At 38.3% G+C, this 14,911-nt stretch overlaps 1 protein-coding gene across 4 annotated transcripts in view; it reads right to left on the reverse strand.

Annotated features, from left to right (window-relative positions):
- The window catches only part of ADAM23 (ADAM metallopeptidase domain 23), a 193,358-nt gene that overhangs the window by 23,157 nt on the left and 155,290 nt on the right, over nucleotides 1-14,911 (reverse strand). For all 4 annotated transcript variants that reach the window (XM_077885567.1, XM_077885564.1, XM_077885565.1 and 1 more), the window contains 5 exons: nucleotides 9,199-9,249; nucleotides 8,426-8,489; nucleotides 6,631-6,736; nucleotides 3,812-3,931; nucleotides 1,780-1,948 (listed from right to left, as the gene is read on the reverse strand). In XM_077885567.1, the coding sequence (XP_077741693.1) occupies nucleotides 1,780-1,948; nucleotides 3,812-3,931; nucleotides 6,631-6,736; nucleotides 8,426-8,489; nucleotides 9,199-9,249 (510 nt within the window). The remainder of the gene's footprint in view (nucleotides 1-1,779; nucleotides 1,949-3,811; nucleotides 3,932-6,630; nucleotides 6,737-8,425; nucleotides 8,490-9,198; nucleotides 9,250-14,911) is intronic.

A 14,911-nucleotide genomic window follows, 5' to 3' on the forward strand; every position in this document is an offset into this window, starting at 1 on the left:
ATGTTGATATAATTTACCTGCACAAATGTCTGATGATGTAGTTTTTTCAAAAGTAGTTGTTTCTAGGAACATACTTTAGAAACATATGCTTAATTCAAGAAATTAATAGATACTGGGCTCCAGTGGCGAGGCCAGAGGTGAAAGGCCAGAAGACATAAATCATCAATGTACTGTTTTACCTCACCATGTCCAACACCACATTTGTTTGGTGGCACTGTCTCAGCCAAATGAACACCCCCCCACCTCCCCTGCCTGCCCTGGGATCACTCTTCTCTGTCAGCCAGGCTGAAGACCCTCCTCGCATGCTCTTTGTCTCCTTTTGCTGGTCCTGGAGACCAAGCAGCATGCTAGAATGGGCTTATAATTTAGATGAAATAAACAACCATCTGCAAACTAGAGACAGAGGTGTTGAAGCTCTTATTCACCTGTGAGATACATTCAGAGACCGATCATTAGGGATGATAAATTGAATAGAAGCTTATTTCTGTAAGAAGCTTTTTAATCTGAAATGTTATAGTACCACGATTACGATTAATGAGGCTGAATTTGACCTTTTATTTAACAGGATGAAAAAGTGGGAGAGATAGTAGAGAATGAAGAGCCTTTCTAAGCATTAAGTTTTGATGTGTTCAGGGCAACGACGGAAATATCTCTCCGGTGCTTTTATTTTAACATAGCGATCATTGCGCACTTACTACGTGCTAGGCACCTTCGCTGAGTGTTTTATGTAAAGCATCTAATTTGATCCTCACACTAGCACTCTGGTGGCTGTGGGAGGGTAAGTGACTTACCCGAAGTCACCGAGAGAACAAGAAGCAGAGCCAGGACTCCTACCCGTGGCTCTATCTAGCCTTTAAATCCATGCTCTAAATCCCTAAGCTGTACTGCCTCCCCTGTGAGCCTAGGATTCAACCAAACCCGAAATGCTAAGTAGTCACTGGGCATGTCCTTCTTAGGCCTCTCTACCTTGTTCTACTCTACATCTACTCTATCTCTATATCTACTCTATATCTATATTTTGAATTATTATCACCTTCATTCCAGCATCTCCTTTTATATCATCACTCTCAATTTCATGTCTTTTTTTTCCATTTCTAAAGTCTGTATACATTTTGAAAGATCTTTCTTTTACTAAACCAATTTAAATAATTATTAAAACTTGTTTCTAGATATTAAGTCTAGTTTTGCCAGGAAGTGTCTGCCCAAACACTTTTCAGAGAACTACAAATGTATTTCATTCAATTACAAATGTAGTTCATAGAATTACAAATCCATGCATGTGTGAGTAGAGAAGGCATCTTCTCTTGAGCTGGCAATGGTCTGCGCATAACCATACAACTTTAAACATGTGAATTATACCAGTGGTCCAACTTCTAGTCTATGCAATCTGGAACATGCAGATATTCAGTTTACATGCTGACTAGCTAAAGGGGAATTTCTGAGAGGACTAGTTATTTTGAATGGTACAAAGTAGTTCACGTGGGGTCGACAGCTCTATTAGGAACCATATCGATTTTCTTCCAATTCTTCAGATGTCAAGCTATAGATACGTGATGAATACAAACAGCCAGTGATAAGAGAAACAATGAAATAAAACCATATTAATACATATGGGTATTATCCTTAGCAGATAAGGATACTAAGGAAAGCATCTTAGGGCACAGATACTGGCAACACTCACAAAAGGAGAATGAATGATTGGAATGGAAATCTGACCGCTGTGAACTTTGAGGGTGCCAGACAATAAAAGTTTGAACCAGAACACAGATGCCTACTTACCCCATGGCCTGAACAGACTTTACCCTTGGAATCAAGTGGGCAGCTACTCATATTTAGGGCCTGAATCTGTAGGCACTTCCGATCTAAACACATCATGGATGGACCACATGGCGTTCCATCTTCTACATAGCCCACATCTGTATCATCATCTAAAATCACATGAGCACCACTAAAAGGAGAAAAATATTCATACAACTATTAGCACCATAGTTAGAAATAGAAAGTCAACATGAAGGAGGCTTGGTCTTCATGAAACTAAAGAGGCATTTCTCCACTTATCTCTTCCTTTCCCCTTTCCCCACTTCTCCTTAATAAAAGAGCACATTGACAGGAAATACCTTTTGTTGTCATTATTACACTGCATGCCATCAGGAAAAAAAATGTCATTTGCACAAAGTGTATTCTAAATCTTCACTTGTTTTCAAGAACAACATAAAGACTAAGGGAGAGGTGTTCATCTTAGAATAAAGGAAGCAAGCTTAATATGAGCTCTCCAAGGCTCTCAGGTGCGTCATGGTACAAAAAAGCAGATGCTGAGCAAATAAGCAAATGAAAATATTTTGAAAATTATTATGATTGCTTTAGAGAATTGGATCGTTCATGGTTGAGAAAACAAACCAATTCCTCCCTATATTTATTTACTTCTAAAATTTCAAAGTTAGGGACAACTTGAATTTGAATAATAATCAATGTTATAATTACTAATAGGGTATCTGGCTAAATATACTAGTTTAGAATGTATGATTTAATAAGGCTGTCATATTAAAAGATGTGTGAAAATTTATGTTCAATGAATGTGCATCTAAGTAACTATACTTGAAGACTGCAATTTTATTCCAGGAAGGATTTTTTTTTTAAGATTTTATTTATTTATTTGAGAGAGAGAGAGCACTAGAGAGATGAGTGTCAGGCAGAGGGAGAGGGAAAAGCAGGCTCCCCGCTAAGCAGGAAGCCCAACACGAGGCTTGATCCCAGAACCCTGGGATCATGACCTGAGCCAAAGGCAGACACTTAACCAACTGAGTCACGCAGGTGCCCCTCCAGGAAGGATCTTATCATCTAAGACCGGTTAGAATTTTCTTCAGAACAATTTAAAAGAAAAAAAGGGCATGTGGGTGGCTTAGTCGATTAAGTGTCAAACTCTTGGTTTCAGCTTGGGTCATGATCTCATGGGTGGTGAGATCAAACCAATAATGGAGCTCAGTGGGGAGTCTGCTTGAAATAATTCTTTAAAAAGAAAAAAAAAAGAAAAGAAAAAAACCAGAAATCATTTGACTAAGAGAACATTATTCAGTTTGTTTACTCAATTTCCTAAATTTTGTGCAAAAAATTTTTTGTATGTTTCCAAATCTTATATTCACCCACATAAGATGAAGGCTGGCTACTCTAAGCATAATACAATAAAAGTCTGCAGATGCTAAAGGCAATTCTGTAGGGGAATTCCAGAAGTGTTTTGGGCAACAACAGAACCATTTGAATGAAAGGACAGCATCTTAGAATTAAGACTACTTTGAAAGGAATGATACTTATTTGGAATATAATATGACTCCCTGGCTTTAAAAACATGCCTTGTACTCAAAACTGAATATCAAAAATGTTTGCCTATAGTATAAACAATATTCTAATAAATATATTCTATATGCGGGTGACTATTTATTAAACCATCTTCTAAACTAGAAATATGTTACATGAAGTATAGCTTAAACTTTCTTGTCATAAAAAAAATAAAACACACATAGTGTTCAGATAGTGACCTATTTCAATGCTCAAAGCTTTAATCATGGATACTGTAAGTCTGCTTGATGATTATAATTACAAAGACTGCCCCTCTACCACTAAGTGGTCCAGTTTTTGAGTGAATGTAATTTGCAAATCAACATACAACTTTGTTTTTTTTTAAATAACTCTGAACATGAAAAGTGATCATAAAATCAAAGTCAACACTCCTCCTATGAACAGAAAAATTTCCCTTGATTTTTCTGAATTTGTAATTCTTGTGATTCATTAGGTTTTCAAACATTTAGTATATTACCTGCAGTCAATCACTCGGCCTTGATGGTAGAAGGAAGTTGGGATGATCTCACCCTGAAGTTGACCAATTCGTGGAGCTCGAGTAAGATTGGTACAGAGTAAAAACCCACAGAACACATCACTGAGCATGTTAAATAAAAACAGAAACAGAACAGGACAGGAGGAATCAAGCTCCACATAATCAAAAGTATTCAGTCCACACATATCCAATAATTGAAAATATTTTCCTCCATCCTAAATAAAAACACGTATTCAGACATTGTTGGTTGGCTATGACCCCCATCCTTCTTTGCTAACAGGATCACAGTTTTGTTTGGGTAGCAACCAGCTTGCAATGGATCATGACTGGTATCTAAGCTAGTAATGGCACCTCCGGCCCCCATACTCACTTTCCTACCCATCCCACTGTCCTGCCCTGGTAGAGCTAAAAGTGGCCCCTGGGTGTTGAGATGCGAGGAAAAGCCCGCTAGAAAGTTGCTGGGGAGAATGTTGCTTTCTGGATAAGAGGTTAGAGCCAGACAGGGAAAAGACCTTTTGTTCAGACTCCCACATTGCCTGCCTTTGAATGTGCGGCCCTGGCATCCACCTTGCCATAGTGAGCTCACCAGCAGAAGGAAGCACTCAACATGCTAAGCATTCCAGAGCAGAGAGAGAGAAATCGGCTGGGTCTTTAGCAACACTATTAAATGACTCAGCCCTCATGAGGGCAGCTATCTCCTGCTTCTCTATTAAATAAACAGTGAACTAACTCCCCCTTTAAAAAGGGCAAGGAATTGAAATGGCACATCAAAAAAGGGGGGAGGAGGAAATCCATGCCCAATAAATGATGAAAATGTACTAAATTCCACTGGTAATCAGGAAAATGCAAATTAAAAACACAATAAATTAGCATTATACCCACCAGAATGGATAAAAGTAAAAAGCCTGATAATAACAAGTGCTGATTCAGCATGCGGTTCAACCAAATTCTCATATGCATATTACTGATGGTTGGGTTTACTACTACAACCATTTTAGAAAACTATGCCATCATCTGGTAACACTGAAAATATACATACCCTCTGACCTAGCAATTTTTCTTTTGGGTATAAGCCTTAGAAAAATGTATACAAATGTGCACTGTTACATGTACAAGAATACCCATGGCAACCTGGCTCCTAACAGCCAAAACATGGAAACGACCTAAATGCCCACTAACACAGAGTGGAGAACTACATCATCATCTGTGAGTATGAATATGAGTTAAAATAAAACAGATGAACGATAAATATGAACAGTGACACACATCATGGAAGATGCTTAAAATGCTGAACTTAAGAGGCAAAATACAAAATAATACATGAAGTATGAGTCCCCAACTTTATGCCAAAGTGTGAGGCAAAATACACTGGGATGTATTTAGGGATGAAAACCAAAGCATCCAAACTCTAAAAGGCAAGAAAGTAATTGTCACAGAAGTCCCGATGATAATACCTCCAGGAGCAAGATGAGGGCACCCTGCGGGGAAGGATACATTTTCTGGGATGCTGCAAGTCCTATTTCTTGATCTATTTCTTGACATGGTAGTTCATGTAATAATTATTTGGCAAATTGTATATTTGTGTGTTATTCACTTTTCTGCTTATATGTCATATTTCCCATTTTTTAAATGTTTCAGAAAACATGCATTAATTTTCTTTAACTCATTGGTGGTTGGATATTCTGTTACTAGATATTCAAAAGCTATCTTTTACAATGACCCAATCCAATGCCTCCCAAACTTTTTGAAGTTACAAAGAACACACAGAAATGCCCAGGTTTGTCTAGGACATTAAACTAATGAATGAAGCTAATGAAATCCAGGTGTCTAACCACATGGATTTTTATGACTTTAGGCTCTACTTCCTTCTACTCTCTGGCACCTCAGAAAGAAGAGCAATATTTTGGAACATCTGTGCCTCACTTGTGAGACATCAGATGGGAAGTTCTGTTCTATTATTTTGGTTTAATTTTAAAGAAATTACAGTCAAAGATTTGTTGCCTTGTAAGGCCTCATCCACCATCAAAGACTACAGGGAATAGCAAAGTTTCATGAAGTACACAGAGAGATCATTAACTAGAAAAATAACACTTCTTTAAATTCTTGCTCTGCTTCATAATTGGAAGAATCTTCATTGTCATGGAAGCATAATGAAGGAAATCTGGCCCATAACCTGATAGTTCCATAGATCCATGTCATTGAGTTAACCTTAATAAACTATTAAATCACAATTTTCACTTTCCTTGACTAATCCAAGCAAAGTATTACTGATGTACTCTGAAAATATCTCATTTCCTGAGTAAAGATGCCTCTGGAATGCACTAACTAGATGCTTTTGGAAGAAGGAAAATATCTGATATAGATATTAGATGTTTAATTTAATTGAATGGTGTTGCGCTCATGGAACAATCAAAAATATATATTACTTCACTTTGAATTATCCCTAAAATATATACACTCTACATATTTTGCTTGTAGGTCTAGATACTAGATCTACTAGTACATGCATAGGCATTTCGTACTACCTCAGCAAAGTGTCTTTTCAAAACAAGCATCAAGTAAAATACAACACGAGAGAAATGTTCTGAATTTTACATAAACATTGTGAGTCTACGTCATGGTGAGCAACTTAGTCCAAAGCCATTTGCTTCTAGATATACTGATGTACTTTTAAAATACATACTGTAAAATTTTAAACAGCTGAATATCTATTAAAACGCAGTAACATTTCTTTCATGCTCAATTCACATCTGAACCAGGGCTTCCGATCACTCGTCCTGCCCCCAAAGCTGACCACTTACTGTTTGCTGCACTGGATCCAGCGATCTCCGTCCCTCCCACAGTTTCCCTTCTCTGTGCCTTCTGTGTTCAGCTTCTCGTAACAGAACTTGTCAGACCCGGAAGCCTCTTTTGGAGATGAACAAGAGAAGAGGATTTGTTTTAGTTGTTTTGGCTATGCACAACCAGCAGCGTGCAGGTAAATGTTTAACAACAGGTTCTCCAGAAGAAAGAAAAAAAAAAAATCCTGATTCTGGCATATGCCAATTTCCCTGGTGTAAATGCCATCATGTAAATGTCTCTGGTATAACACAGGGCTAATCTCAAGCTAGCAATGTGATGGCCACAGGCTTCTGAAATTCCTCAAAATTTAACACTTGGCTCTTGCAAGCTACTCCAGGACAGTTCTAGCATGCTGCTGTTTTTAACTTGAGAAACAAACGGACTCCCAGTGCTTGGTGGGTTTGAGGGAGGAAGAGAGGAATGGCCATCGGCAGGAATTAGGGAAGTAGCACATGGAAAACTAAGAAAGATCCGTAGGCTTGTTTTACCCTAGTATTAAAAGATATTATAAAAATCTTAGGCAATTAAGATTTTATGTCAACACTTGGGTTTTGGTATTTAAACCTTTTAAAAGACAATATGCCTCTATCATCTATTCTCTGTCAAAACTGAAGCACTGAAAGTAAATCATTCAGTTAAATGATATTTTGCCAAACACTGAAATACTCCTGCAGGGGCTCTGTTCTCCTTCTGTGGGCTTTCTTTTTCTCTGAGGGTGACCCAATCTCAGCCAGCAAGACAGACCCATCTCTCTGCTATGGTCTGGCCCAAAGAACTGAGGTTCACAGGACAGGCACAGTCAATGTCAGGAAGAGAGTCTGGGCCTTGGGGCGCCTGGGGGGCTCAGTCAGTTAAGCATCTGCCTTTGGTTTGGGTCATGATCCTGGGGTCCTGGCTGGACTCCCCATTAGCTGGGAGTCTTCCTTTCCCTGCACCACTCCCCCCACCTCCCGGCTCAAGCTCGCTCACTCACTCTCAAATAAATAAAATTTTTTAAAATCTTAAAAGAAAAAAAAAAGAGTATGTGCATTAACATTTAGGGCATATACTGAGAGTCAGGACCATGTACCCAAACCTCTGGGTCTACACCTCTGGAAGGACCTCATTTCTTCCCTTCAAAACTGAGATGATAAAATTACAGAATTTAAGAAATAAGTCTGGTACTTCCCTGGGGTAAAGGAACAGAAGGCTAACCTGAGGGGTAATGGTAAAATCCAAGGTACATAGTGAATCACACAAGTGGCTGGATATTGAACATGACTGCCACACTGAACCCAATCTTTGCAAGTGACATCTCTTCTCTGACAGCCACATTGCTGAGGGACATGGCTTGGTTCTGATGACAAGTCCCCAGCTTGAACAACCATTTTCTGGGGTTTTGTGACTGTGATTCATAGTTCTCTCTTTTCTCACCCTTTCCTAGATTTTTTTTTTAAAAAACATCACTCTGGGGGCGCCTGGGTGGCATAGTCAGTTGAGCATGTGACTCTTGGTTTCAGCTCAGGTCATGGTCTCAGGGTCATGAGATTGAGCTCTGCGTCAGGTTCCACACTCAGCAGAGTCTGCTTGAGACTCTCTCTCCCTCTCCCTCAGCCCCTCCCTACTTCCACTCTCTCTAAAATAAATAAATAAATAAATCTTAAAATAAAATAAAAACATCACTCCACGCTGAACCTGTCTTCAGCAAGACTGGCAGAGCAGGGTAATGTGCAGAGAAACCCACATGCAACCACCAAGCAGGAAAACATGACTTACTCGTGCCCCAGACGTGCTGACACTGGTTGTCCCGGGTCTTGCACTCCCCATTATAACAGCGGCCCTGGGGACAGAGAAACACATCAGAAGGGCCCACGCAGCCACTTTCATTTCCCCCAGGTTTGGACTGCATGGTCTCCTTTTGCTGTTTTAGGTAAGTTGATTTTTTTTTCAATGCCATACCCCAGTATTTTTACAGTGAAAATAAAAATCCCAAACATCGTAAGGGAGGCACCACCGACAGTTAAATTCTAAAACTCACAACAGACCTCACAGTACAGCTCTTTTAAGTCAAAAGTAATCGGAAATTTTAAGTTTTATGAAAAACAAAAGTAGGTACACTTCCTTGGGCCATTCCAAAATGATTTTTAGCTCCTTTCGGGTATGAGTGCTACATCATAACATGGCTTCAGAAAAGAAAAAAACCACATTATCACCTATTATAGCACATTATAACACTCATATTTTCCCATAATAGGCTGACATTACTGAAAGATGATCACAACTTGATAAATTGGATTCCTAATTCTTTAGTCATTATATTTTTTTCCTTGCCCTCAATCTGGACAATTTGTCACCAGGGCTAAATATAATACTATATTTAGTATTTGATATGCTGTGCAGCAACACTGAATTAGCCGTCCATTGTGATAATTTATTGTTCTTTGAGTTGCAATTTCTCTTCAAAGTTATATTCATCAGAAAGGGGGAAAAAAAAAACCTCCCAAACTAATCCTTTTAAAATTATACTTAAAACTCATAGCCCAGCATACCTGATTTTGATTGCATGCATAACCATCTTGTTTATGAAGGTTCGGTGGGCACTGAAAAATACAATGTTTTTAGTTAACGTTCAACATAAGCACCTTCAGATTATGTGTACAATATATAAAAATGCAAAGAAAAAGCAAGCATGGTGAATATATAATTGGGAATGTCTAGAAAAACATGAGTAACCCCTTCAGTAGGTTATCCAAACTAATTCTTCTATTACTGGTAAACATAATAAATTCATCCATGCGGTGAGTATTTCTTTTTATTTCTCTGGCTTCCATGAGGTGGACTAGAATCAGAACTTACATATTCACTTGCCTACAGAGTTAAAAGTAGAAGGAATCAAAATGGACAACGAAGGGCATGAATCAGCTTGTTATGCAGGCGGGGAACATTCGGGAACTAACCCACGAGACCTCTCTCAGCCCTGTGAAATGTCAAATCTGCATTCGACACCCGTGATGCTCACCTAGAGGCCACATTACTGAAAAAGAAGAAATACTCTTTCAACTCAGTGTGAGTGCTGCATCTCCATTACATCTCTGACCTCTCTGACTACAGACGTGTTACTAGAACAATCGTGACGGGATGGTTATTGCTTTTTCTAGGTCTATTTATCAAGTCATTGTTTAAAAGTACACTTCATTTTCTCAGAAAGTTACTCTGAATGAATTAAAATTTTTACTCTCTATGCATTTTATTGGCCACATTTGAGAGAGCTGAAGACAGTTCAAGTCAGAGGAGCTAGTACAGTGTTCAAAACAAATATGCAAAGAAAAAAGCAATATACAGGTAAATGAGTGAGAAACACAGCAATAGGCACCAGGGTCTCCCCTCAGTCTTCAGCTTCTCAGGATAGGACAGTTCTGCTTTCCCAACTGGCCAGGCCCCAAACCATGAAGTCATCCTCTGTTTCTCTTTCTCTCACACCCTCCTTCCAGTCCGTCAACAAATCCTTCTAGGTCTACTTTCAAAATATAGTCACAATCTGATGACTTTTCTCCTTCTCCACTGCTAACCCCCAGTCCAATCCACCATCCTCTCTCACCTGAATTATGCAACAGCCACCAACTGATTGCCCCGTTTCCACCCTAGTCTATACAGCTACTGGAGCGTCCTTTTAAAATCATAAACCACATCATGTTGCTCCTCTGCCTGATGACTTCCCAACATACTTGAGGGACTTCAAAGTTCAATGTGATATGCACTTTGCCATCCCATCTCCATCCTCTCTCTGGTCTCTTTGCTACTCTGCCATCACTGATCCGATGCTCTGTGGACGTGCCAGGCTTGCTTCTATGCCACAGCCTCTTGCCTTTGCTCTTCCTTCAATCTTACTCCCCCCCCCCCCAGATTTCTGCATGGTTTGCTCTCAAAAACTGTAATCCTTCCCATGTTGGCATTCTCTGTCCCTTATTTCCTGGTTTTTTCTTCTCCATAAGATTTATCATCCACTATTCATCTATGTTACTTATTTGTGTATTGTCCCCACCCCAATGTGAGCTCCATGCAAGCAGGGATAGTATGTGCTGTTCCTTGCTGCCTCCCTAACATCGAGAACAAAACTGGGCTCCATTATTATTGAGTAGTTGCTCAGCTACTATCAGCCAACTGGATGAAAAAATGAATGACCCATTCAGACACAATTAAGTTACTCTGTTCTGGGTGCCTGGGCAGAGGGGCTCCGTTGGTTAAGCATCTGCCTTTGGCTCAGGTCATGATCTCAGGGTCCTGGGATCGAGGTCAGTCTCCTTTTCCCTCTCCCTCTGTGCTTTCTCTCAAATAAATAAATAAATAAAATCGTTTTTAAAAAGTTACTCTGCACATATCAAGCTGTTTATCAAGTTCACTACAGAAAGGTAATAGAACTAATTTAGAATTTGCAATTACTAAGAACTTACAAAGGAACACTTTTAGATAAAATGCTTTCGTCTTACATCTTTCTAAAGAATAACTGACTTTCATATAAGCTTTAATTCACCACAGCTTTTCAATCAATCTGATGGTGACTACTTAAAGGACATAATTATCAGCTCCTTTTTAAAACCTGCCACAGTGGGCCAAAGGCACAGAAACAGAGATCCAAGTGGACTCTTTCATCTTTCCAAATCCACTGAAAATGCAGTCATTATCTTATTAATCAACTAACATTAATTATTCACTTACTCCAAGACGAATACAATCACACCAGACAAAAATGCAAAAGAAATGTTGCTACTAGAATGGGTCTATCAGGGTCTAAAATTATATGGTAGTTGATTTTTGTGATGTTTCAATTAAAAAAATTTTGTAGAGCTCTTCAATAATTAAAAAAAAAGCCCCTATTGTAAACTGTTACAGCTACACGCAAGATTTCTAATCAATTTATTTTTAGTTTTTAGGCTAATGAAAGCAAATTGCTGATCACTGAAATGTTTAACATGGGAAATTATGGAATGTCTTACATCGTCTGGGGACACTGAAAACAAAAGGACCATAAATCTGTGGGCTTTATTCTGCATGTGACTAGAGCTCTGGATTCAGTCTCTAAATACCATTCCAGCCCCCACTTTCATGCTGTGCAGGAAGGTTCACATGAGGCAGGACTTCAACAGTGCAGTAGCATTTAAATGTGCTTATTTTAAATTGTGTTATATCACCCATATAGATGACATATTTTTTAGTGCTAACAAGAAACATTTCCCACATCTTTCAAAAATACTTTTATTATATCATCCAGTATTGTTTGCCAAGGATTTCTCTCAGTTGCACAAGTATTGTTTATTCTGTGAGAAACTGAATTTACAAAGTAGCTCAGAGGCATCAGTAAATGATAATCTCAAAATTTAGCAAAGACATGAGGAACAAGACAAAGTCAGAATGTTGCCAATGATACTGATTCTCAGAGATGCAGAGGTTCTCAGAGATCATAATCATAATCAGTATCCATTAAATTCAAAGCTCAATGCTTGTTACAAAACAGAAGAATTCTGGGGGATCTTAATTCCCTCTACTCCCATTATCTATGTCAGGAGGATTCTGGTCATATAAGGAAATTATTGCTAAAAGAACATGCTATTCTAATATTCTAATTCTCTACTGAGAAATTAAACAGTACAATTTTCACCTTACATACATAAAGCAAAAGGAACGTTTTAGGGTGTCTGAGTGGCTCAGTCAGTTAAGCCTTTAACTCTCAATTTTGGCTCAGGTCATGATCTTGGGGTCCCAAAACTGAGCCTCGCATCGGGCTCAGACTCAGTGTGGAGTATGTTTGTCTCTCTCTCTCCCCCTGCTTGCTCTCTCTCTCTCTCTCCCCCAAATAAATAAATAAATAAATCTTTTTTTAAAAAAAGAACATTTAAAAAATTTAGACAATAGAATATTAAGTTGAACATAGAGCCCTCATTATAAAAGCCTTACTTCCAGTAAATTCTACGGCAATTCAGGAATTAAAGGCTGACATTAAAAACGACAAATACCCACCATTTGCTTCGACGTGGATGGAACTGGAGGGTATTATGCTGAGTGAAATGAGTCAATCAGAGAAGGACAAACACTATATGGTCTCATTCATTTGGGGAATATAAAAAATAGTGAAAAGGAATAAAGGGGAAAGGAGAAAAAATGAATGGGAAATATCAGAAAGGGAGACAGAACATGAGAGACTCCTAACTCTGGGAAATGAACTAGGGGTGGTGACTGGGTGATGGGCACTGAGGGGGGCACTTGATGGGATAAGCACTGGGTGTTATTCTATATGTTGGCAAATTGAACACCAATAAAAAATAAATTTATAAAAACAAAAAAAAGGAATTAAAGGCTGAAAAGTGAAAAAACTGTACTTTGAAAAGAGCTGAACACATAGAACCCAAACTATATATGATGGGTGTAAGAATAGTAGTATTCTACAGAACTAAAAATATAACTCATGGAAACAGTATGTCAGGATTGTCACAAAACATAAAACTTGGCACAAAACATAGAACCCACAATTCTTACACCCTTTCACTATATTCTAGGAAAATTGCAAAGAAACCAATTTACATATCTAAATAGAAGAAACAGATATGCCAAAAAATCAATAAAGAATAGCCTGAACACTATTTCTCTGCATGACATCCTTAGAAAGGTCCCTCTGAATTGAATCTCAGAAAATATACATCAAGAACTTTCAAAAAGGTTAGTTAGACACCTTTGTGTCCCTCTCTTCTTGTTTTGTTTTGCTTTTTTCCAGTGAAGAGCACAGAGTGCTACTCCAGCGACTCTGCTCCTATACTCGCTTCCCCCTGAGGCAAGTAGAGTGACTGATTGATTGACAAACTCGGGAAGAAATACTGGCCCTTCGGCTGCTGTTGCCACTCTTTTCCTGCCTACTCATGTGCATTAGATTATCGTCACTGCTCCTCCAAGACACACAAGACAACGGCCCATTTTTGCAAGGAGAAGTCACTCCAGACCCACTTTTGTCAATAACCTGTTCCTACAGCCTGAATCTGGGATCTATTAAGAGACTTATTTAGCTCTCATACAAAGTTACGGCTTTCAACGTGGCCATTTTCAATATGAAAAATGGTATTTAAAAAAAATGGTATTTTGACCTCCCACTGTACTCTATTGGGAGCCCCGTGGAAACCATAATATCTGGCAGTAGATAAATCCATTTCTGGGCAATTTACCCTAAGGAGCGAATCCTGAATAAGAAACATTCTTAAAGATGCATACAGGTGTTCACTGCCATACTAATTACAATAATGAAAAACTGTCAACAACCTAAATATCCACCACTGGATAAGAAGTCACAAGTCAACTCATAAATCCATATGATAGGCTCTCATGCAATTGTAAAAAGGGTATTTATAAAGACTGTGTAATAATACAGGAAAATGTTTTTGAACAATGTTTTGAAGTAATGTCAGTGCAAAAATAAAAGTAGAATAAAATCCAAAATCCTTACCTATTCCCTAATTGCCCTAATACCTGATTTACTCTTGATTTTTTTCTACTACTCTCTGGTAATCCCTGCTTTCATTCCATTTCTTAAAGAAGCCAAGCTTCCTTACTACCTGTTTCCTGACTAGGATTTACCTAGTCCTTATTTACCCTTCTACTTAAATGCCAGCTTCTTCAGGAAAATACACCTGACCACCCCACTTAAAACCCCCCACCTCACATCTCACCTTATTTTACCTTAGCACATACCACTATTGGATATTTTTGTTCACTTATTTCTCCACCCAGCAGAATGTAAGTTCCATAAGTGCAAGAACTTGCCTATCCTATTCCCTACTATATCCCAACATTTACCAAATTCTTTTTATTAGCAAGATGGTTGCAGAATAGAGACAAGGCCCAGATACCACTCTCTGTAGTAAATATGAATCATTAACCAAGGTATTAAATTGTTCAGATTTTAAGACCCACAGTCTCAGAGTATTACTTTTGGAAAACAAGGTAATGGCAGTTATGTAAAGCATATACAGTAATATGGTTTAAAACAAAACTTGTTTTTTTTTTTAGTGCTGACACACAGCAGGTACTCAATGAATGTTCATTTGAATGAAAAATAAAGACTTAAAATAATGTGATATAAATTTTTAAGCATAAAAAATTGTACAAAGAAGGAATGCTAGTAGGCAACATTAATTATAATGTTATAATAATTTTTAATGTGAAGAAGACCACGCCAAACCATATGGGCCATGATGCCAGGAAAATGTAAATGGGAAACAG

Source organism: Canis aureus, chromosome 36, assembly GCF_053574225.1.
Source record: "Canis aureus isolate CA01 chromosome 36, VMU_Caureus_v.1.0, whole genome shotgun sequence".
In the NCBI taxonomy this organism is placed as follows: Eukaryota; Metazoa; Chordata; class Mammalia; order Carnivora; family Canidae; genus Canis; species Canis aureus.